Genomic DNA, 22022 nt, shown 5'->3' on the forward strand with positions numbered 1-22022 from the left:
AGTCTGGAGTGGTGATTTTTATGGTGTGATTTGGCATATTTGATCTGAGGAAATGTGAGAGTTCTTGCTGAGTTAAGACATGTCAAGAGCAAAGAGAAATGAGAGAATGGGCAAAGCTGTGGTAGCGGTGTGGGTGCTGTTGTGGTGTTCTTGTTTAGGTGGAGAAGTTTGGGGTATCAGTGAAAATATTAAATACTTATACGATTTCCTGCTGCAGTATTTGAAGGGAGACGAGCACCTAGTGATTGGCACAGTATTCTAAAGGAGAGTACTCGTAAAGCTGCCTTCTAAATAAAGAAATGTCCATACATTAAATAAAAAAAAAATGCTCCGAACGCAATTTTAACCCAGCCTTGTTCTGCAGTGTTTTTGTGCGATCTAAACGCTGCGGTGTTGGGAACCTGCAAAGTTGTAGAAGATGATCCCGAACCAGCAAATATCTCAGGGCAGGACTCTGCACTCAGCGCCTGGCTCTGTGCGAGGCTGCTGCCCATATGAAATACCTATGGGCTTGAGAGCAAGATCTTTTTTGGGTTTAGATGGAGCAAAAAGCACAAAAAAAGGTAGTGGCCTAAATGATGAAAGTGATAGTGCGGGTTTTCAGAATTCAGTTTGGTTACTTGTGGTTGATTTGGATATATAATCCTCTAGTTGGGGAGCTGAAGCTCTCAAAAGTAAAATGTGATTTACAGATTATAGAAAAGAAAGAGCAATCTGACAAACTCCATTATAAGTTTGGAAGTCTCTGCTATAAATCAGCTGAAAGTTAGGGTGATTAGAATTTCAGGGCCAAATAGATAATTGTCTATTAGATGGCAGATGGCATACTGGTAAGAACAAAATCTAAAATTATGGATCTATTTCCATAATTTTTGTGGTTCTGATGCCATTTTTCAAATCTAAAATGGCACAATGTTAATGCTGACGTATTGTGATTTGTCATGACTAGAATGGCATAAAATATTCACTTCTAACCTTGGCGTCTCATCAGAAAGCGGACTTAAATCCTCACTATGCAAATTTCCATTTTGTACCTCTCGGCTCCATCCCCTTCCCTTTCAGCCTGGCATTTGGAACCTCTGTCAGAGGAAGCTTCTGAAAGCTCCATCTCAGTCCTCCGTACGGTATTTAAATGTGGAGTCCCCGTTTTTAGAAACTTGATGAATCTTTTTAGTGGTTTGGAAGTTGTACTGCTAAATTTGGATTGGAAAGACAGCTGCAGAAAGCCAGAATGGGCAGAGTGGCACAGATGCTTTTGGCTTTTCAGCTTTTCCAGTTGCTGCTTTTGGACCCATCATTAGAGACAGGGAAAGCTTGATCTTGGAAAATGAAAGGGTACCACATTATGCATTTTGCCTCCAAAAAATATGGGGTTTAAAAACAGCGAGCAAAATTTTACTCACATAAAGGAAAACTGACAACCCTTTAGTATGAGGAGGCAGCATATCCAATCTCATCCATCCTCTGTCTGCCTGATTATCAGCTCAGGACAGAAGAGAGGAGGAGAGTTTAAGGCACTGCAGCCAGCACAGCCTGAGAAGTCATTTTGTATTGAACCTTTTTGCAACACCATGACAAATGCAGCTTAAATGGTTGAATAGGCAAATTAAGAATAAACTTATCTATTCAAATTGCACTTAGGAGTCTTGTGTGAAGGAAGTCACTTTGGGGTGTTTCTCAGCAAGGCCTCGTGTAGTCCCTCCATGTGAGAGAAGATGGAAGGAAAGGAGGAGATTTCCCTTGCAGGGTAGAGGCGACGGTTGAAGGGAAACCTGGGGCGTTTTTCTTGCCTGTGCTGGAGGTGTCAGCGAACCCTGGATCCCAGGAGCCATCTGCACCAGCGTGGCAGAGATGCCTAGATTTCCTGCATGCTTTGAAGAAGTGACTTTGGATGTTCTGGAATGGAGGGGTTAAAAAAGTTGAGGGAAGGAGATAACTTTAAATTTCATACTCAGCTTAAAATGAGGCTGATTCAGAATTACAACGTTAGGAGTTTTGTGCAACAAAATAGAGTCATTTCCACATCCTCTCCGTGTCCAGGCTCTCTGTGCCAGAAGGGTGGGTCCTCTTTCCTCAGCTCTCATTTAGAAGAGAAATGAACGGAATAGATTGCCTAGCTGTTTCCTTTCTGGTGCACCAGCCCTATCGCTCGCTGAGGGAAAGTTGTCTATATGGAAACACCGTCTTTCCTGCAATAAGTTTCAGGATCAGGCTCTGAGAAATAACAGCATTCACTCCCATGTCAGAGGGAGTCCAGACTTCCTCAAAGATTTGCCCTGTTACGTTGATGAAGAATGAGAACTTCCCGTTTAGAATAAAGCTGTCACTGCAAAAATCCCCCCAGAGATCTAGTGAAAATAAAATGAACACCCCAAGTCATATGATTGAGGCATGTTTGAGTGGATTCTTCTCCCCCCCCAAGTCGTTATTTAGTTTCCTCGGAGCAGAGCGCTCCAGTGACTAATTCATCCCACACTGAGTTTTTAAAACCCGAGTTGACTTTATTTGTTTGTCTGACATTCCTTCTCCTGGTGGTGTTGGAGTCCGAATGTTATCAATCAGTTCAGCAAATGTTTATCTTCGTCGGTATGACCAGCTCTGTGAAACTTTACTTTGGAAGCTTGATGTTTAAAAAGGCGGGGAGAAATGTGGTGATGTGGCTTTTTGTGTATGTGTGCTAATCAAGGAGGATACTGCCAGAGGCCTGCAATGTTGGGTTTGTGAAACACACAGCTGGAGGGAAGGACAAAAGTAAGAACTGAAATGACAGTAGGAATTTCAGACAAAGTAACCTGCATATTCTGCTCCTGAAATAGAGCAGTAAGTGCTGTTGCAGACACTAGACGGGGACACTCTGTGGAGGAATGATTTGTTTTAAACTGTCCTTTTCTCTTAACTGTCTTGTTTGAGTGAAGCATTTTAGAAGGCCCTTGTTTTTGTTGAGCGATGGTGGAGAATATTGTCGATTCTTTGAAGCTGCCTTCTTTCCCTTTGTTATCTGACTTTTTTCCAGGGATTGAATCAAAGAATGTACAGGTCACTGCGATGGTGGGGCTGAAACTGCTCAGACCCAGGCTGTGTGGATTATGAAAGGGAGCTTTATTTAAGGCACTCCTTAGAAGCTTGACAAGTCCTAGTCTCTCCTGGCTGCAGAGAGGATACTTGTAGGTTTAATTTTTCCTATGAGCTGGAGCCAAAGGGGCAGGAGGACAGAAGAAGCAGTGCTGATGTGTGTGGGTGTTGGAACTTGCACAAACCCACTGCCTTGCAGTCCTCAGGGAAAGGTTAATGTGCTGACCCCGGGCAGGACAGTTCAAATGTCCCAAAAGGAATTGTTTGAATTGGAAGGGTTTTCTCAGAAATCACCCAGCCCATCTGCAGGACTCTCTTAAGAAAGCACTTTTGAGTTTTGATAGGAACATATCAAAATGTCATGCATCTCCCCTTTCTCCTTTCTGAAGCTAGTCTGTTAATTAACAGAAAGAAAACTTCTGTGCAGTCCTTAAACAAAGACCAATTTCTTCCTTTGCTCACCACAGTATTAAGCGCGTTGTGTACCTCAGTGGTGCGGCTTTGCCAAAGTTGCGTGTGTAACTGCTGCAAGGTGGGCAGATGGGGGGTGGTTTTGCAGTTTGATCAAGTTTCGTTATCACTGTCGTAAACAAATGTGAAAACTCAGAAGGTAACATCCCTATACTTAGGGATATATCAGCTTTGGCCTTACTTTTTTAGCCCATTTCAATTACCATTTTGAAATACTGATACTCCTTGGAAAGAGGTCAGAAATTCAGAGATGGAGGCATCTTTCTAAAATCACCACTTGGTTTGCATAGCCCAGGGGAAAAGCAGACTCTCATTGTGTTGGATACTGTGGCGCTTCTGAAATGTGCCAGTTCCAAGTTCCGCACCAGGAGCCATGAGTTTGAGACTTCCACAAACTGCTGAATGCAGCCCCATTTATCAGTGTTCAGTGCAAATTAAGATTTTTATAATTAAAGGGCCATTAGTTGCCAGGTTTAGTAGTGGATGGGAAACTCCTGTTTGTTTCCAGAGCTGAAGTTCAGAAAACTTTCAGTTCTGTTAAGCACTTTCATTCAACTTTTCTTTTTACAGATGATGAAATTCGCTTGGGATAACTACAAACAATATGCACTTGGAAAAAATGAACTGCGACCACTGACTAAGAACGGCCACATCGGTAACATGTTTGGTGAGTTCTGAATTTAATTTTAGTGCAATTCCATTGCATTTTTTTAAGGTCACATGTCCATGCGAGTTCCTTTCTCTGCAATGCAGCGAGGTATCTAGAACAGCTTTGATCTCTTTCCTCTTTTCATTTTTATAAAGTGAGACTTTCAGTACAGCTCCTAGGGGTTACCTACCCATAGCCCATTGCTGGGAATCTCATTCCTACTAACATCTCTCAGTGCCCAGCCTGTATCATCTCTGTGTACAGCTTTAGCACTAAACATGTCTGAGAACTGTGCTAAAACCAACCGGTGTCTTTATTAAAACATGAAGTCAGTCCAAACCTGACAGTGCTGCTGTTTGTCTAAGCTTGTCCACGTCAGGACCTGACCAAACTGAGCATTTTCTCTCTCATTTCTCCACTGTTGCGCAAGATGTGAATTACATGAAATATTGAGTGAGTTAATCAATATTAAAGGCTCTTTATACTATGTGCTTACTGGCTTGTATAATTTGACTCTTTAGCAGATTACCCTTTCTTATGTGAGCCACTTACATAATTCCAGTGCTATTCCCCTGCTCATTCTGATGGGATACTTGTTGACTTTCTGGGATATAAATTGTCTTTCTCCTCATTTGCACTCAAAGCGTTTCCCTGCTCTGCCCTAGCTTGGCCTTGGCTGCCCAGGTTGTGCCATGGTGAGAAGACCAGCAGAATCTGCTTTAGCAGCCCTTCCCCACCCCTCTGTACAGAGGTCTTTTGGCTTTTTTCTGCAGGACTGGGCTTTGCAGAGGTTATCTCCCAGCGTCCCTTACCCAGATTAGTGTGGAATAGAGTTCTTCAGTGGGCAAATTATCTGTGAGCTTTATTTCCTCATGGCAGAGGAATTGGACTAAAACAGTATGAAGAAACACTCCCATTCCTGTTTTTCCACTCTCTAAGTGTCCGAGTCCTTCCCTACATCAGGTGGATGACATGGGTGTGATCTCTCAGGCTGTAGATGTACATTGTGTGGAGGCTGACTACAGCCTCCTGCTCAGGACTCATGAGCTTTGGGGAGCTGCGAGATGTGTGTGAAAGTGAAGATTTGAAGGTGGCAATAGCAGGACGTGTCTTGTAGGATGGCCTTGTGGCAGCCCTGGACTGCAAGTATGGATGGCCCTGATGGAGGTGGCAGAAGAAGGCCTGGCTTTCAGGTTAGCCACAGCCACGGAGAGAAACCTCGGTGTTCTGCTTGTGGTGCCACCATCAAGTCCTTTTATTGCCTCAGATGAGGCACTCATCTCTCTAGTTCCTGCAGAAGTACCAGGGGAGTTAACTCACATCTGGTTGTGCAATACTGTAAGTTGCATGGAAGCTACGTTAACGACTGCTGGGGTATCTGGAGGAAGCAGTTTTGGCAGTGTGCCTTGTACTAGCACGGGCTGTGGATGCCCAGCTGCTGCTCTTGCCCAATCTCACTTTGTCAGGAGCAGTGATTGGGGTTTGTTTGTCCTTTGCCTTCCTCTTTCAGTGCCCCAAGAATACCCAGGTTTCTTGCTTGAGAAGAATACCCAGGTTTCTTACTTTGCATTAACTTCACCACTGAGTTAAGCATTTTGCAACTTTTCCATCCTGGCAAGCTTGTCAAAATTCCTTAAGGAGTGTGCCTGTAAACAGACAAAAATATTGAAAGCTTTTTTAAATGCATTTATCACGCTAAAACAATTGGCAGTACTCACGCTTGTTTGTAGCGTGCCTAGGAGCACTCTCAAGGAAAATGCTTTGGAGCATGAGGATTTGCAGACAATTGCAGAAAAGAAGCTACATAGTATGTTTCAGCCTCCTAATAGGCTTTTCCTCCTTTTAACTGTGGCTGGTAAAGAACGGAAGCATTAAGCAGCCCGTTGCTGCAGCCGTCTGTCTCCCTTGTCTTCAGAGGCTTTTAGAAATTAGGACAGGGCACTGTTCGCCGCCTTTGTTGTTGCCCATTCCCCCTCCTGTCACGTCATGCATCTTTTTATTCCAAACTACAGATGTAATGGAGGCAAATTGGGTGCACTCCAGGTTGTAGGTGTCAATATTAAGCCGAGATTTCTCTGCAGCTGCTTCCACGTGGGAGGGAAGGAACCTCTTTTGGGCTATTTTGAAGTATGTTTGGGTGCATGAGAAGCAGTTGAGTTCTTGAAGGGTGATATATTTTCCTGTTGTGGATGTGATGCTCACTTGTAGCTTGCCTTCAGTTTAGCAGCCTCGCCCCGAGGGAAGCAGGGGAGCTGCTCTTTATCAAATATTCTTTCTAATCAAAGTAGAAATACAAAATAAACACTCACCTTCTGCTCTGATATAGCATCCTGCTTTTCTTAACAGCCATGAGCTAGCATCCCTCCACAGTGTCTACCCCGATGGCAGCAAAATCACAGACAGAAAAAGTCTTGTATCTCCACCCTAGTTCATCTCCTTTCTCCTCTGCCTTGGAAGGTGGCAGCTCGCATCTGGGAGAGTCTGTACAGCTTCCATCCTTCGTCATACCCGCAGATCAGACTTGCCCATTACCCAAGTAAGTGCTAGGCTGGTACATACACTGGAAGGCAGCGTTCCCACTCACTTGGACTTTGATCTGGTGATTGGTCTTACGTTCCTACTTGTGACTGATGCTCTCCAGATCCTATTCCTAGGGCGTCAATTTCATCAAGCGTCTCCCATGTTCTGGAGGTAGCTTATTTGTACAGAAGTCTTCTGATTGCTGCAATTTATAATCATTGCAACTTGAAAGCCCTTTCCTTAAACCCACTAGCTGTGGTTCTTTCATAAGCATTATTTATTCATCTGTGATCCTTGTGATGAGATGTGCCATGCTAAACATCCCATCCCATGCCCTCCAGTGGTGTAAACAGGTTTTAGACTTGCAGCCATCACAGATGTGTGATGATTTCCCTGGAAATTATGCCATGGAAACGGGCAAAGCATACCACTAGGGTGGAGGGATGATCTCTGCTAGAATAAAAACCGCACCACAAGGTTCCAATGTGACTGATTGCACAACTGTGGGCTTTTCAGAATTATCTGCAAAATTTCTCCACGCACTTCAGCTAACTCAAGAAGACCTGCAGAGTATCTGGCCAGTGTTAGAATCAGGCCCAAAACATGCTTGTTTAGTACTGTTTAAGAAAAATGACACAACTGGGCTTGTGGCTAAGGATGAAGGCTAGAGATCCACAGGTATGTATTCTGTTTCCAGTGCTGATCTAGTTATTTTAACCCTTCTTACCCTGGCATTTCAGCATTCCTGTCTTCAGTGTTGTGAGCATTAAATTAATATTTACAAAGCATGTTGAATTCCTTGGAGTGAGGCTGCTGGAGAGGGCAACCCTATTATGTAGCGCAGCACTTGAAATGCACCTGTCACTGTGATATCCAGCATTAGATAGCTGAATTATTATTCTGCCCGCTCCCCGGGTCTGTCATAGCCACTTATTTTTCTGACAAAATGTTTTTAAAATCCTGTTAGCTTTACAGAGTTTCTCTAGCTATGGGAGAGTGAGCTGGCATCTATTTCTGCTCATGCATCAGCTGAATTGTCAGTTACGTTTTGATTGCACAGTCTTAACAATGATAAGGTAAGAAGCCTGATTTTCAGATATCTCTTGAAGTGTGCAGTACTGGCAGCAGCAGAATCCTCCTTTGACTTATAACCTGAGCCAATTTGCTCTGAAATCAGTGACAGTAAGTAAATATGGAGCCTTGCTGTGCTGTTAGACAGTTATTTTTCACCACCTACCTGCACATTAGTATATTAATTTTGGTATAAAAATAGCAATCCTTAACTAGGTTTCCCCCTGTTTTTCCTCTCTCGCCACTTGAAATCACGCTTGAAATTATGAATTGCCTTGTCACAGCCATTGCTTCTCTCAGCATATGCCAAATTTGTGCATCGTTGTGAGGCTCTGTAGCTTTGTCTGATGTGAATCCGTGTGACAACTGTCGCATCTAGGCCACAGCCAGGTCACCAGAACTGGAAGGCAAAGATCTGACAGCAGCTGGATCTGAAGGATGTAAGGCGTTTTAGAGTTCATCCTCGTGTAGGGCTCTCCATGTTGTTCCACGTTTGATTGCTTGGTGACAGAGTACACAGGGCGATCTGCACAGGATGGATAACGGTTCTTGGAAAATCAGTGGCTGTTTAGGCTGTGTTTGTGTACTCAGCTCAGACTTTGGCCTAAACTGTCCTGACAGTTTGTTTTGAAGACAGGAGGTCATTGGCCTCTGTTGCCTGGAAATAGTGCTATTTTGGCTCTCCAGGATAAAAAGAGATTGAAGTGGATGGGGAAGAAAAGTAGTGGCCGCTTGAATGTGTACAAAAAGGCCTCTAGAAAGTACCAAATTGATTGTCCTGAGATTCAGAAACCTTCAGGTTTTGTCTCCCTGGTAAATGCAGTGCAATCCTACTGGACTTTCTCACTGCACTGTGACCTGCCCAGTCTTTGATCTGGATGGAGATTCAAGTAACATCTCTCCACTGGATTTATGCCACCAAGCTCCTTTCACAGGCACTTTTGACAGCAGCTAGAGTGCTCTTTGACCACCGCCTCAGGTGCTGGGCCCAATCGGACACAAAAAGGTCCACGTCCCAGAGCAAGTCCCTTCAACCACCCAGTCTTGCCTCTTGAGCCAAACACTTTCCAAATAGCTGCTTCTTTCATCAGTCGCTTAGCTGGGAAACCATGAAGCAGGCAGGAAACATGCCCGCCTCAATTAGAAGCAACAGGAGCTGATGTATGAATATTTAACGTGAGAAAGGTAATTGGATGAAAATATTAATTTAGCAACATTCTAACTACCAGAAGAGAAATGGTAACTTCCAATTGTGCAATCAGTTGGTGCAGCTTTTCTGTTCAGCCTAGGAGTCTCTTTCCCTGTGATCACAAAATTACAAAACCCTGGAGTGTCCTTTTATGTGATTAAAATAATAATAATCATAATAATTGCTCTCTGAATTTGTATGCTGGATTATTCCTGCTGCCTATTGCACATGACATTACACAGTTGGCACCATGGACTCTTTAAAGAGAAAAATATCTTGTAATGAAGATGTTGCTGTAACTCTTGCTCCCTGGCATCATCTTGGTTTTTTTTATGTGCGATGTTACCCCGTTGACTATTATTTTCAGGAAGGGCATTCTGAGTTGACGTTGGCTTTTGCTGTCACTGAAATCTGTAGCAGCAAACTTATTTGCTGTCAGCAGGAAGCAGTGAATCAGGATTCCTCCAAATATCAAACTCGTTGGAGGTTGGTTGCATGATTCATGTTAGAGCTAACATTTATCCGTTACGGGTTTTTTTTTTCCCCTGCTTTCCACCTGCCAAAGATTGCTCCTTCCAGACACCAAGGTTGTCATTAATACTGCAGGAGATCCGTTCCCTCTCCGCTCTCACCTTGGGTCCTGCTGAGAAAGGTGCCTTCCTTCAAATGTGCTGTTTCCAGCATCAGCTCAAACATCAGGGCTCCACTGAACCCTAAACCTCACACAGCGAGATTTAAGCTTGTTACGGTGGCCCATATGACAGGTACTAACTCGTTAGCTTGAAATACTTATTTATAAAGTTTAAACAGAAAAAAAAAAACTATTAAAGTCACATAGAGTGGCCTAGGGCCTTCTTCAAACACCTTTGCTATCAAAGCCCTCTGCGGCTGAGCTAGACCTGATCAGATCCGTTGTGGCAGCAATTCTTGAAGAAAAAAAAAAAAATCTGATTTGAACCAAATAGATTCATCTCCCCTCAGCTGAGATTTACATCTTGGAAAACAAAAAAACAAACTTGGAAAATTCAGTGGAGAACAGCCTTGGCCTGAAATGCAAAGCACAGATGCACGTTCCAGCGTCTCGCTGTTTGTGTTCAGCCCTTTAGATACGAGGACAGCTGCAAAGATTGGACAGCAAGGCTTCGCTCTGGGCCTCTCTTTAGCAGGAAACCGGGCAAACTTCACATTATCTTCAGCGTAAAACCATTAATCATCCCCGGCTTCCTCACGAGTTTTCATGAACTTTCCATTGACCCTGAACAGAGTTTTGAGTTTAATGAGGCCTAAAAGTAGGAGAGTGGCTTGGGATTTGCCAGAACTGCTTTGCACAGCAACATGGAGGAGAAGGAAACAACAAAAAATTAGAAAAACAGCCATTAAAGTAGCAAACGAAAGCAGAAAGAGAAGGGAAATTGTGTTGAGGTGTTGTGATGAGAGAGTGTTCTTTGGGCCCTCTTTTCAAGATGCTGGGGAGCAGAACGCACAGCGGTGTGGAGGAACTAAGCCACACAAGAGCAGCCCCGTTACCATGTAGACAGGGGAACAATCCAGGCTGTAACTATTTTTTTTTTCCTTTTTTTCAGACTCTGGGGGCTGTATTTCAAAACACAGTGAGCTTGTCTTTAAGCATTTTTCTTCTTTTTTTATTTTTTAAAATTTTTTTTAATCGCCCCTTTATGGATGTTGTTTGTGCCTCATTCCGGACACTAATTATGCGGAAATAATTGTCTAATCTTCAGAGATATTGAGCGTGTGATTAAAAGGCAGCCAACTGAGAGTGGGTGTAGTTGGACTGCTCACCGATTCTTCTCTGGATTACGGAGGCGTTGGTGGCAACTCCGCAGCAAAAGCTGAGTTGGAGGTTTGGCGCTTCTAACTGGCTTGAACTAGCATCCAGCATCCACTCCAAGGATCCTAATGGCACCCCTCTGTGTCGACTTGATAATAACACAGAGTGTACGGAGTTGGATACCAGAAGCGAAGCTCTTGACTACACGGATGCCTCTGCTGTGGTCAGAATATCTCTTTCGGAAATGCTGAGGGCTGTTTGTCTCCTAGCCACAATTTGCAATCAGATGCTTCACGTAACTTCTGCTGCAGACGCAAACCCACCTGCTGACAAGCGCTGACAGAAACTATGTAAAAAAAGCAGAGCAAGTTAAGAATATTTAAAAGATATACTTTTAGCCATGCCTTTTTATGTTGGAAATATCTTGATACCTCTGGGTTTCTTATCTTTATCCCTCTGTGTTTAGCCTTTTCTTGTTTGTTCAGAGGAGATGGGTAGCTATAAACTGTAGCAAAACCCCCAGTTATCTTCTTTGTTTTTAATTCACTCCTTTTCCACTCTTGAAACTTCTGAAGAGATTAGGCAGGTTCAGAACTAGCTTTGCTGTGTTAGATTTCACATTTAGAACTTAACTGCTTTATCATACCTTTTTTTGTGCTACTGCTGAAGTTTCTTGCCACCTTCATTATGTGTCTCATTGGATATTCATCTGGATTAGTGTTAGATTTTGACGTTTTTCTATTTGCCTTCAGGAGATCTCATTTCAAATGGCTCCTACAGAGTTTCCTTTTCTATAATTTCTCCATGTACTTGTTTCCGATTTTTTTTTTTCATCTCTGCTGCCTTTTGGGATGAGAGAAGTCTCTTCTCTCGCTTAATCAGTAGGTTTAACGTCATCCCATAGGACGTCAACTTTCAGATTTGTCACTGGTTTCAAGGTTGGATCTATGTGCTCAGAATATTGTGGTAGGCATTTATCATTTGAAGACCTTTATACTTTTAAAAAATACTCTCTTTTAGCCTCTCAGGATTGTTCTTGTCTCTAGAGAGAATCTTTTGGAAGTTCAAGACGATCCCGTAGCCTTTGCTTGAGGCATTAGTGTGAAAAACGGGGAGGATTTTTTTGGACTTACTAAAATTGTTCATCTTTCTTCTGATGTTTTCTTCTCAAAAAATCTACTGTACCCTAACACACTTTATATGCAGTTCCTAAAAGAAAAAAGGAGTGAAAATCAGTGCAGGAAAATGAAGGTGTTTCAAGAGAAAGTTCTAAAGGCAGAGGTTGTTTCCGTACCAATTTCAATATACCCATAATATCCTTGCTCTGATACAAACATGCAATTAAGAACACCTAAGTTACGCCTATTTCTCTCCACAGTGCTTTTATCTGAATATGTGATTACATAGGGATATCGTTTCTTCACAGAGCTGGAGGATGGGAAAGCACAAATTATGTGAATACCAAAGTACAGTGTGGTCCAAGATCATAGCATTCCCGGTGATGGTCCTCACAGCAGCCTTGTCTCACATCTTTGTTTCCAAACTCAGGTCTGTGCTGTGTTCTGCAGGCAAGAGAAGATGATTCAGGAATGAAGAAACTGAGGATCAAGTTTTTCCCGTACGTGAGAACAGAGAGCTTTCATTGACTTCACCGAGGCCTTCTTCAGGCATCTGGAAGTGGAAGTCGCCTTCAGGCATTAAAATTAACACCTTTTGACTAGGCTAGAACATTCCTTCTCTCTTGGCAGGCTGCATCCTGGTTGCTGTGGGAACCAGCATTTTTAATTTCCTGACTTCTGTGTACATCCAAAATTGTAACTGTGATGTATTCTGTCACTAAGGTAGCTTTGGGGGTTTGCAGGGAATCGAGCCATCAGAAAGCATTTTATGTAGCGCTTCCTTCCCTCACAATCTCTTTGGTGCATTTCCAAGGGGCATCTTCTTGAGGCTTTTTGGAGACCTGCAATTCTCATTCATCTTGGTGAGTAATCACAGAATAAAAAAGGAACAGTGAGAGGTCATTTAGTCCTTCCCTTCTTAAGCCATCCCTAAGCTACCCCATGTTGGAAAGTCACTGCAGGCATTCCGCTTCACTGCTTTACAGTTTTCAGGCTTGTAGTGGTTTCTGACCTCGCTCTTCTGCAGAAAGTTAAGCTGTGACTTCTTGGCCTCTCCCCGTTGATGTGGAGAATGGTTTACCATCTTATTCTTTGCAGCATCTCTCTGTGTCTTTGCAAAACGTTGCCAAGTTCCCTTTGGTCTTCTCCCCTCAAGGCTGAGCAACCCCAGACCTTTCCAGCTTTAATTGCAGGTCACGTTCTGTGGCCTCCTCCTCAGCACCGTTGCTCCCCTCTGAAGTCTCCAGGTGTTTCTTGAAGCGGACTCTGTGTCCTGGCTGAGGCTTTGCCAGTGTGAAGAGGAGTACAGGAGCCTTTTCGTGTCTTGCATGTGACATACTATTTACCCATCTCGGGTAAGGTTTGCTTCTTTTTCCAACATTCCAACATGGTTGATTTGAGCTGAATTTGTGATCTGCTGGAGCCTTGGTATCATTTTCTGCAGAGTGCTGTCTAGCCGTTTATTCCTTATGCTTCGTGGTTCATTGTTCTTCCCTCAGGGTGAAATACGTTGTAGGTCGTTATTGAATTGCATCCTGGTTGTTTCAGACTATTTTCCCAATTTGCTAAGATTATTTTGATATCTAATCCTGTCAAGCAACATACTGGAGAGCATTTGGAGTCTTCCAGCCGGGATCTTGTTGGTGTGACTTTAACAATATAGGAGAGAACAGGAAGAATATGGACAGATGGTTCCAAGCGACGGAGTTACTGCGGCTTAATGTGTTCCTGCTCATCAGCTGAGACATGGTAATGGACCATTTGCATTCTCCTGACCTATTGCATTCACAAATAAAATGTATTTAGATTCTTTCGTCGTTGATTATTAGGGACCTTAGCTCAGCTCCTGAGCAGTGACTTGAGTGCTTAGCAGCATCTGGGTTGATAGCAGGTGTCCAGGCCCAGCACCTCCCATTCTGTTGCACACTGAACAGCATAGTTAATCCTTTTGGCTTTATTTTGAGGCAAAGGACAGTTTCGTCTCTGAATTCTGCTCTCACACCTGGGCTTGCATTAAGGACCAGGTCATTTCTCTGAACACGCTATGGGAGGTGATGTTTGCTTGTCTGGGCTATAGATAAAACCATGTCAAGGAAGAGCAGTTTTATAACCCAAACTAGAAAGCACTGTCTATTCTGCAAAGCCCCTCCAGAGTGTATCTTATCTGCTGAGGGAAAAATGCCGTCTAGGGTTACAAGCTGCATCTCTCTCCTGTGCTGTCATAATACATCTGCCACAGCCACTTTTTGGGAATTGTGTTTGGAAGATAGAAGGGCACCTTCTTCCTGATTATTATAACAAAGTGTCTCTCCTTTGAATTCGAAGATGAATTAGCAGTCTCTGCTCATTAGCTGCTACCTATATGTCTTGAAGTCCATGGATAATAGTTGCAGGTGGGACACATGTTTGTTTTAATAGGCCTGTTGGGACCCCTCACATTAAATGATGCAAGTCCTCGAGGAGATGAAGGAGCAATAAATAGTATATATTCAGATTACCTTTAACCAGTCTAAAATTAATTTGAAACATCCAGAGGAGGAGAGACCAGCAGTATTTTGCCCCACCAGTATTGCTGCTGTTGTCTTCTCCTTAACCTTCTGGAACGGCTTCTCCCAGAATTACTCCTTGCTTGTCAAATTACCAGTCTTTGCCAGAAGTAATCACCTCTGCTTCGGTGACATCTGAGCCCTGTTACCCAAACGAAGGAGAAAACCTCTTTCCCGAAGGAGCGTTTGAATGATTATTACTTTCAATTTTCTGCTGAGCTCTCCATAGCCAACATAGTCTGCCTGCAATGGAACCTGTGTGTCATGGGAAACGGATTGGATACACGTGGAGAGTGGATTTGCAGTATCTCTCCTGTATCAAGGATTGTGTTCCTGAGGCTCAGTCAAATCACTGCTTCCTCTATGACACTTTCAAATAGAAACAGTTTGATTTGAGCTCCAGGAGGTTTGGCGTCATGCAGTGACGGGACAGTGCCTGTTGTTGGAGGATCGCTAAATGATGAAAGGTGGTTGGAGAAACTGGGGAAAAGAGGATTAAACTGGGGAGCTGCTGCCAAGTATTAAATACTTAAGAGTCAGTTGGCAATAGGTGCTTATCATATATCTTCCCTTCCACTGAAGGAAGTAACTATCTGAAGGGCTGTTACTATGACAAGAAATTCATTTTTATGCTGAACACCTTTCTTTTTGTTGTTGGGTTGGTTTTTTTTTTTTCCGAGTGCATAATAAGGATACTGCTAACCTGTTCCCACCAGCCTGATCTCCTCCAGTCACAGTCTACTGTGCCACGTTCCTAAATGAGTATGAGCTCTGTTTTTCTCTCTCTCACCCATCACTTGTTCGGGGGAGAGCTGCCACTGCTAGTTCAGTTTGAATGATAGACTTAATTCTTTAGGGGAAATTGATATTTGAAAAACATGAGTGGTTTGTAATCCAAAAAAGCTATTTCTTCCCCAGCTGGAACACATTCTGTATTAAATTTGATCATAGCAACCTAAAAGCCAACACTTCAAGATGCTTCCCTGTGATGCCAGATTTACCTAGAAACTGTGCAGCACATATGCTTAACACCCATTGTGTAGTGCAGGTGGAATTGTGATTCATTATCACATCCCATGAACTTGGAAGATCGCTCCTGTTGACAATGAAAAACAGACTGAGCTATCTTATGGGCCAGATGTTTGGGCAATCTCCTTAATGCCAGTCTCCAAAATTCCTTGCCTTTAGGTGGGAGGTGGGTCATCCTTGTTTGGCAGATAACTCTTTCGAGGTAGTGTTGCCTTTTAGTCTCTTTGCACAGGCTGTGCTTCTTCCAAGCCACATGCTCCAGGATTAGTTGCTCTCCTGTTTCTAAGCATCATTTCAGGGAATGATCAGCACTTTGACCTTTCCTTCACAGGGGCAAGTGTGACATTATCCACCCTACAGTGTATAGGACTAGGTTTTCGGTTGATTTAGGTATGAAGCTTACAGAGTGGTGGTAACCTCTTAAATGGTGCACTGCATCTAGTAAAATGTATGGGTTTCTGATGGATCCACTAAGTATTTCTTCCAGAACTGCAAGAAAATGAGCTTTACATTGACTTCAGGAAGGCTTTTGACAAGTCTTTGTCAAGACTTTTGACAATCTCCCATAACATCCTTGTAGGTAAGCTTAGGAAGTGTGGGTTAGATAAGTGGACAACGAGGTGGATTGGCTTATAGCAGAGCTCAGAGGGTTGTGATCAGCAGTGCAGAGTCCAGTTGGAGGCCTGTGGCTAGTGGTGTTCCCAGGGGTCAGTAGTGGGTCCGGTCTTGTTCAACATATTCATCAACGACCTGGATGAGGGGACAGAGTGTACCCTCAGCAAGTTTGCTGATGATACAAAACTGAGAGGAGTGGCTGGTACACCAGAAGGCTGTGCTGTCACTCAGCGAGACCTGGACAGGCTCGATACTTGGGTGGAAAGGAACCTAATGAAGTTCAACAGGGGCAAGTGTGGGGTCCTGCACCTGGGGAGGAATAATCCCATGCACTGGTACAGGTCAGGGGTTGTTCTGCTGGAAAGCAGCTCTGCAGAGAGGGACCTGGGAGTCCTGGTGGACAACAAGTTGCCCATGAGCCAGCAATGTGCCCTTGTGAACAAGAAGGACAATGGCCTCCTGGGAGGCATTAAAAAGAGCGTGGCCAGCAGGTGGAGGGAGGTCATCCTCCCCCTCTGCTCTGCCCTGGGGAGGCCACATCTGGAGTGCTGGGTCCAGTTGTGGGCTCCCCAGTTCAAGAAAGACAAGGAACTACTGGGGAGAGTCCAGCAGGGGCTACGAAGATGCTGAGAGGACTGGAGCACCTCTCTGCTGAGGAAAAGCAGAGAGACCTAGGGCTGTTTAGCCTGGAGAAGAGCAGGCTGAGAGGGGATCCCATCAATGCTGATCAATATCTAAAGGGCAGGTGGCAAGAGGATGGGTCCAGACTTTTCTCAGTGGTGCCCAGCAACAGGACAAGGGGCAGTGGGCACAAACCGGAACACAGGAAGTTCCATCTGAACATGAGGAAAAAAATTCTTTACTTTGAGGGTGCCAGAGCACTGGAACAGGCTGCCCAGAGAGGGTTTGGAGTCTTCTTCTCTAGAGATATTCAAAACTCCATGGATGACACAGCTGAGGGTGGCAGGGGAGCGGAGGACAGAGCTGCCCATGGCATGTTGCTCAGTAGAGCTGCCTGTGAGCTGCTGGAGGCCAAGGGCTCTCTAAGGTGAGTTCTGCTCTTCTGCGTAGTCACCCCCTGCTCTGTATGTCAGAGGAACATGCGTGGGGTGGAGAGCATTTGGGGTGTGACCTTTTGACTGATATCTGGAGAGGAAGGTGAGGAAGATTAAGAAGAAGACAGGAAAATAGCCTTGGGTATGAAGTGTTTTCTGATGAAGTCCCTGAAATGTAGGTGCAGTGGTTTATTTGGAAAGAAAAGAAAAATGAGGTTGCTCAAAAGCTAATGGACTTTTTTTTTTTTTTCAGTCTGCGGGAGAATGTGCTGTTAAGAAAAGAAATAGATCTTTTCTAATTCTTGGACTACTTTTTTGTCCCCTTTATCTCTCTCTATTGCTACCTTGTTGCTCAGATGTAATTTGTTTAGTTTACCTTAAATAAAGGGAATAAAGTTACTCCGTGTTACAGCTATCAGGTTCACAGACAAAAGCCTCAATAAATAAGACACAGTGGCAAGGCTGTAACTCAGGGCTGGTGGGGTTGGCTTTGCAGGCTTCATCTGCAGGATGGAGGTACCGTTGACAGGCAGCTGAAGGACCGGGTTGCAATGAGACAATTGTGAAGACTTAATTGAGTTGTTTTCTTTCTTTCTGGAAAGGCCTATAACCCATTTCCTAGTTTCATTTGGATTTTCTGTTTAATTTATGTCAGATGAACAAATAGTACCAGCCCTGTCCTAGAGATCACTGACAACTAATTGATCCTGCTCGTAATGTGAGCAGATTGTGTTCCTGCTTCTTGAGAGTATCTTCTAGAACTGGATTGAACCTTCCAGTGCATGATGCCTAGTGCAAGGTTTCCATGCTGGAGGACAATTACGAAAGGAAAGGATAAAAAATAAACTGTCGGGAGTGTTTTTGCATGGCCAGCAATGCCATTCCAGAGGGAAGATGAATGGCTAGTGCCAGGTGCTTAGGATGAACAGAGACGGAAACGCCAGGTCAGATGGTGGTGGATAAATTAATGTGCTCAACGGAGATGGTGAGAAAGCAGCTGACAGGGACCAGGCCAGTACACAAGGGGCTGTTTGCTCAGCGTCAGAGGGGTAGCGTGTGCCTTGCTGTCTATTCACTCTTGTTTCTTGTCTTGCTGTAGCTGGTACTGAGTGGAGCAGGCTAAAGCTTTGGCCAGCATGCTGCATCACTTTCCCTGAACTGTGGATTTAAAAATCTTTTTATTTCTCTAATCAGCATGTTATCTTATTTAAACTCTTTGTCTATTTAAACTCGGAGGAAAATGCCTCCTGCTGGTTTTGCTGGCAGCAGAAACTTAGGCCCAGAGCGAGCAGGGAGCTCTGGCCTAAACCCAGATCCTATCTCAGGAGTTCCAGGCTCCCAACCACTTGTTCTGCCTGACCCAGAACGCTCTACAGAGAGGACTGGCAAATCTTCACTGCAAAGCAGATTTTTCAAGAAGCTGTGCAGTGATTTTCACAGTTTACTTTGTTGCCAAGATAATCCTGAGCTGTGTAAAAGTCTCTGTGTAGATTTCCCCCGGAATTCAACAGTGTGCCACCACCCAGAAGCTGTCTGGTGATGTGGCCTCAGCCAGCTCTCAGGCTTCTCACACAAATCTCTGGATAAATGTCAAAAGTTCAGTCTGGTCTCCAAGCTTTATCAATGAGAAAAAGGACCAAAAAGAACAAGAAAAGCAGCACTCGGAGATGGTCGCTTTTCCAACTCCTGTTTTAACAAGGCACTGATTTTAATCAAAGCCAGTTCAACCCTTTGAAGCCTTCAATACCAGCATAACCAGAAGAAGGGATCTCAGTGTTTTCAGTTCTTGTTTTGCCCTGTGTCGCCTGTACCCCAAGAGGTGAAGATAAATAACCGGTAACAACTGGAGTCTTTTGTGCCTCAACAGTTAACAAGTTCATCATGTTTCATAGAAACTGCATCCTAATTTTTATTCCAAACAAGATTTCAGCACTAATTTTTGTTTTGACAAATATGATTTGACATAAGAACAGTGGGAGTCAAGACCTTTCATTTTTGATCTGGGTTTACATTGCGCTGATCTAAATTCCTCCCCCTTTCACTCTTGCCTTTCAATTGTAAACTCGGTTATTAAAGTTAGCAAAAAGCTATTTGAAACTCTCTGTTCTGTAGCATTTAAACAGTCCTGCTATATGCAAGATTAAGTATGATAGCTTCCTAATGATTTGTGCTGTTCATTTTAAGCATTGGCACAATGCATTACTGTACAGATTTTTTAAAATGGCTTTGTTGAAGATGAAGGATTCGGTTTCTGTTCACGGGGAAACTTCATAAAGGATTGTTTGCCAGATGGCAGGGCCAGGCCCCCTGGGTCTTATCTCCGTGACATTAGAGATGATATTCCTTAACCTCTTTGCTTGCTCTAGTGCTTTGGCTCTGTGTGCTGAATAGGTGTGTTGGTGGGGTTAGTTTGGGCGTCCATCCATCTCTGTGACAGACGATTCATAACAGCAGCATAACAGCAAGAGCAGGGGGACGTGGCTCTCTAAACGCAGGTGATAGGGCACAAAGAAGAATTTTGTTCAAGCTAAACTTTGACATCAGGGAGATAGTGTTGAAGCGCCGATGAAGATACTTCCATCTCCTCCTACTTGGGAATCCTTGCACTGTTGCCAGCCTTGCAAAGGCAGTGTGTCTAGGCACACAGTAAATTCCTCACTATTCCTTGCACCTAGATAGCAAAGCTGGTGAGAGTTGAGAGAGGGAGATTGCCTCGTTGCATGTGATGTGTGTGACGCTTTGGCTTTGAGGAGGGCAGCCACTCTTTAGATCGCACACCTGCAAGCCATCGTGCTTAGTGGCTCCCCAGACACAGAGTGGCTGTGGGAGTAAGGCAGAGCCGTTGGTGAAAGGCATTTCTCCTTCCTGAGGAAGAGGGCTATTGAAGACCCAACTCTTAGCTACTCATTTGCTGAAGCATCGCTTTTACAGCTTTTCTAAAGACTCTCAAGGGACAGACTCGCAGCTGGGAGCCCTTCAAGTCTCTTATCTGGCCTGTGGTACTCCAAGTTGGCTATTTTGGGAAAAGGGGAGTGAGGGAAGGCGACTCTCTCTGTCCCTCCCATCACAGCTGCTCCACTTTGTCTAGAAAATCAAACATGTGCTGAGCTGTGGAGGCTGAATATGACCTGGGGTTAGGCCACTCGTTTGGCCCTTGGGAGAAGCAGGTGTGGGTCTGTGTACCAAGTCTGGTAGCAAAAGGACTTGAACAGGTCGATCCCCAGCCTGTAAATATCTCACTCCGAGGAGGTATTTCATTTTGGCCAAAATTTCTTCCTAGAGCCTGACTAACTTCCAACACAAAATAAAACCACCAAACCCCAAAGCAAAAAACCCCCCCAAAACCACACAAAACTGATTTTGACAAAGGGACACTTTTTGATCTCCGAAAGTGTAACTGGAAAGTGATACCATCAGGTAGGAGAATCGGTTGGACTTTGTAGGAATGGAGCTGGAAAAGCCAGAAGGAAGAGCGAGGGCTTGTTTCACCTGTGCATGCGCGTGAGGGTGTTTTTTAAGATTCTGGAGCTTGATCCTGAAATGCAAGCTGCTGCACTGGCTGACCCTTTCTCTTTGGGCCTGTTATTCTGCATCCTGCTTAATATAAACCCTCTGAGGTAGGATGAAGGTAAATTAATTGTGCTTTGTTACCAGTGAGTCACTCTGTTGCCTAACTATTGTCTCTTCTCTTGTCGGTGAGTCACTGACACCTTATTAGAGTAGCTGACAGACCCCAGGCCCTGTTCCCGCTGGAAGGAGTGTGATGGGGTTTTGTTTCGATGGCAGCTGGGTAGGCTGAAAAGATGGCATGAGTTCTGGCTCCATGGCCCAGAAGGCTGATAGATTTCCTCAGTTATGGGCAGCGCTTTAGCAGTTTGAACTGATAGAGCAGGAGCAGAGCAGGGGAAGACAAACCCTTTTCTGAGCACAGCAAAAACCACAATCTATTTTTTGGTGCCAGGGGAACGCGCTGAAACTATCCTGGATGCTCTTGCAAGTGCTCTGCAGTCTCTTTGATTTTCATTTTTCTTTCTTCATAGTCTGGTTCCGTCCATCTTCCCTTTCCTTTCCTAATTTTTGTCCTTTCCTTCAGTCCCTGCTCACTCCTCAGTCATGTAGTTGCTGGTAAGACAAATCTATCTGCTACTGTGTGTCTCAGCTTGCTATTGTCTGCCTGCAGGGTGCAGAGGGTGGAGGCAAAGGCTCTTTCAAGCTGAAGGTTTTGACCTTGGCTGCAAGAAGCTGTATGAAAAGTTGTGGCTTTCTTTGATGAAACTGTCTTCTGTTCTGTGTAGCTCCCACAGAGACTGAAGGAGAGCTAAACCCAGGATAACATCACGGTCTCCTGATAAAAGGCAATTCCTTGTTGTGAAGGCTTGTGTCTCCTGCTCAGTAGATTATCTTACTCCCTAAAAAATGTAATCCTGTCCTTTGGGCCCTTTGTAATGGGGGAGCTCAACTGTGCTGTGTGAGCAATGCCTGGATCAATGTTCTAGCCCGATACAACCTGTGGCTGTTCCCAGGCCACAAAGGTTGTAAACCTGAGCAGATGCAATGTGTTCACATTAGTTGAATTACACATGTGGATTTGATGGCTCCTGAAAGCTTCAGCAGGTCAGATGTAAACTCTTATTCCTCTAGGAATGATCAAACGTGGAGTTTCTGTTGTGTGCGTGATGCTGGTATGTTTGATTGGCCTGTTTCTGCCTAAATTGGTGGGTTTGATTTGCAGATAATGGGTAGCTAAAAGGAAGTTCACAGATGTGGCAGCAGTTGTGATTGTTACCACAGTTATACTTAGTCCCTGCTTGGTGCTTTGCAGTGCTTTTCAAGCCTTAATTAGCCCTTACATGTTTGGCAGGTGGTAGGGTAGATATTCTCCACCTTTGATCAGCTCT

General features: G+C 44.2%; 1 protein-coding gene across 1 annotated transcript in view; it reads left to right on the forward strand.

Moving 5' to 3' along the window:
* MAN1C1 (mannosidase alpha class 1C member 1) overlaps window positions 1-22022 on the forward strand; it is a 68740-nt gene that overhangs the window by 18958 nt on the left and 27760 nt on the right. The window contains exon 3 of the mRNA XM_074562811.1: window positions 4114-4210. Coding sequence (XP_074418912.1) covers window positions 4114-4210 — 97 coding nt within the window. The remainder of the gene's footprint in view (window positions 1-4113; window positions 4211-22022) is intronic.

This window comes from Larus michahellis, chromosome 19 (assembly GCF_964199755.1).
Source record: "Larus michahellis chromosome 19, bLarMic1.1, whole genome shotgun sequence".
Classification (NCBI taxonomy): Eukaryota; Metazoa; Chordata; class Aves; order Charadriiformes; family Laridae; genus Larus; species Larus michahellis.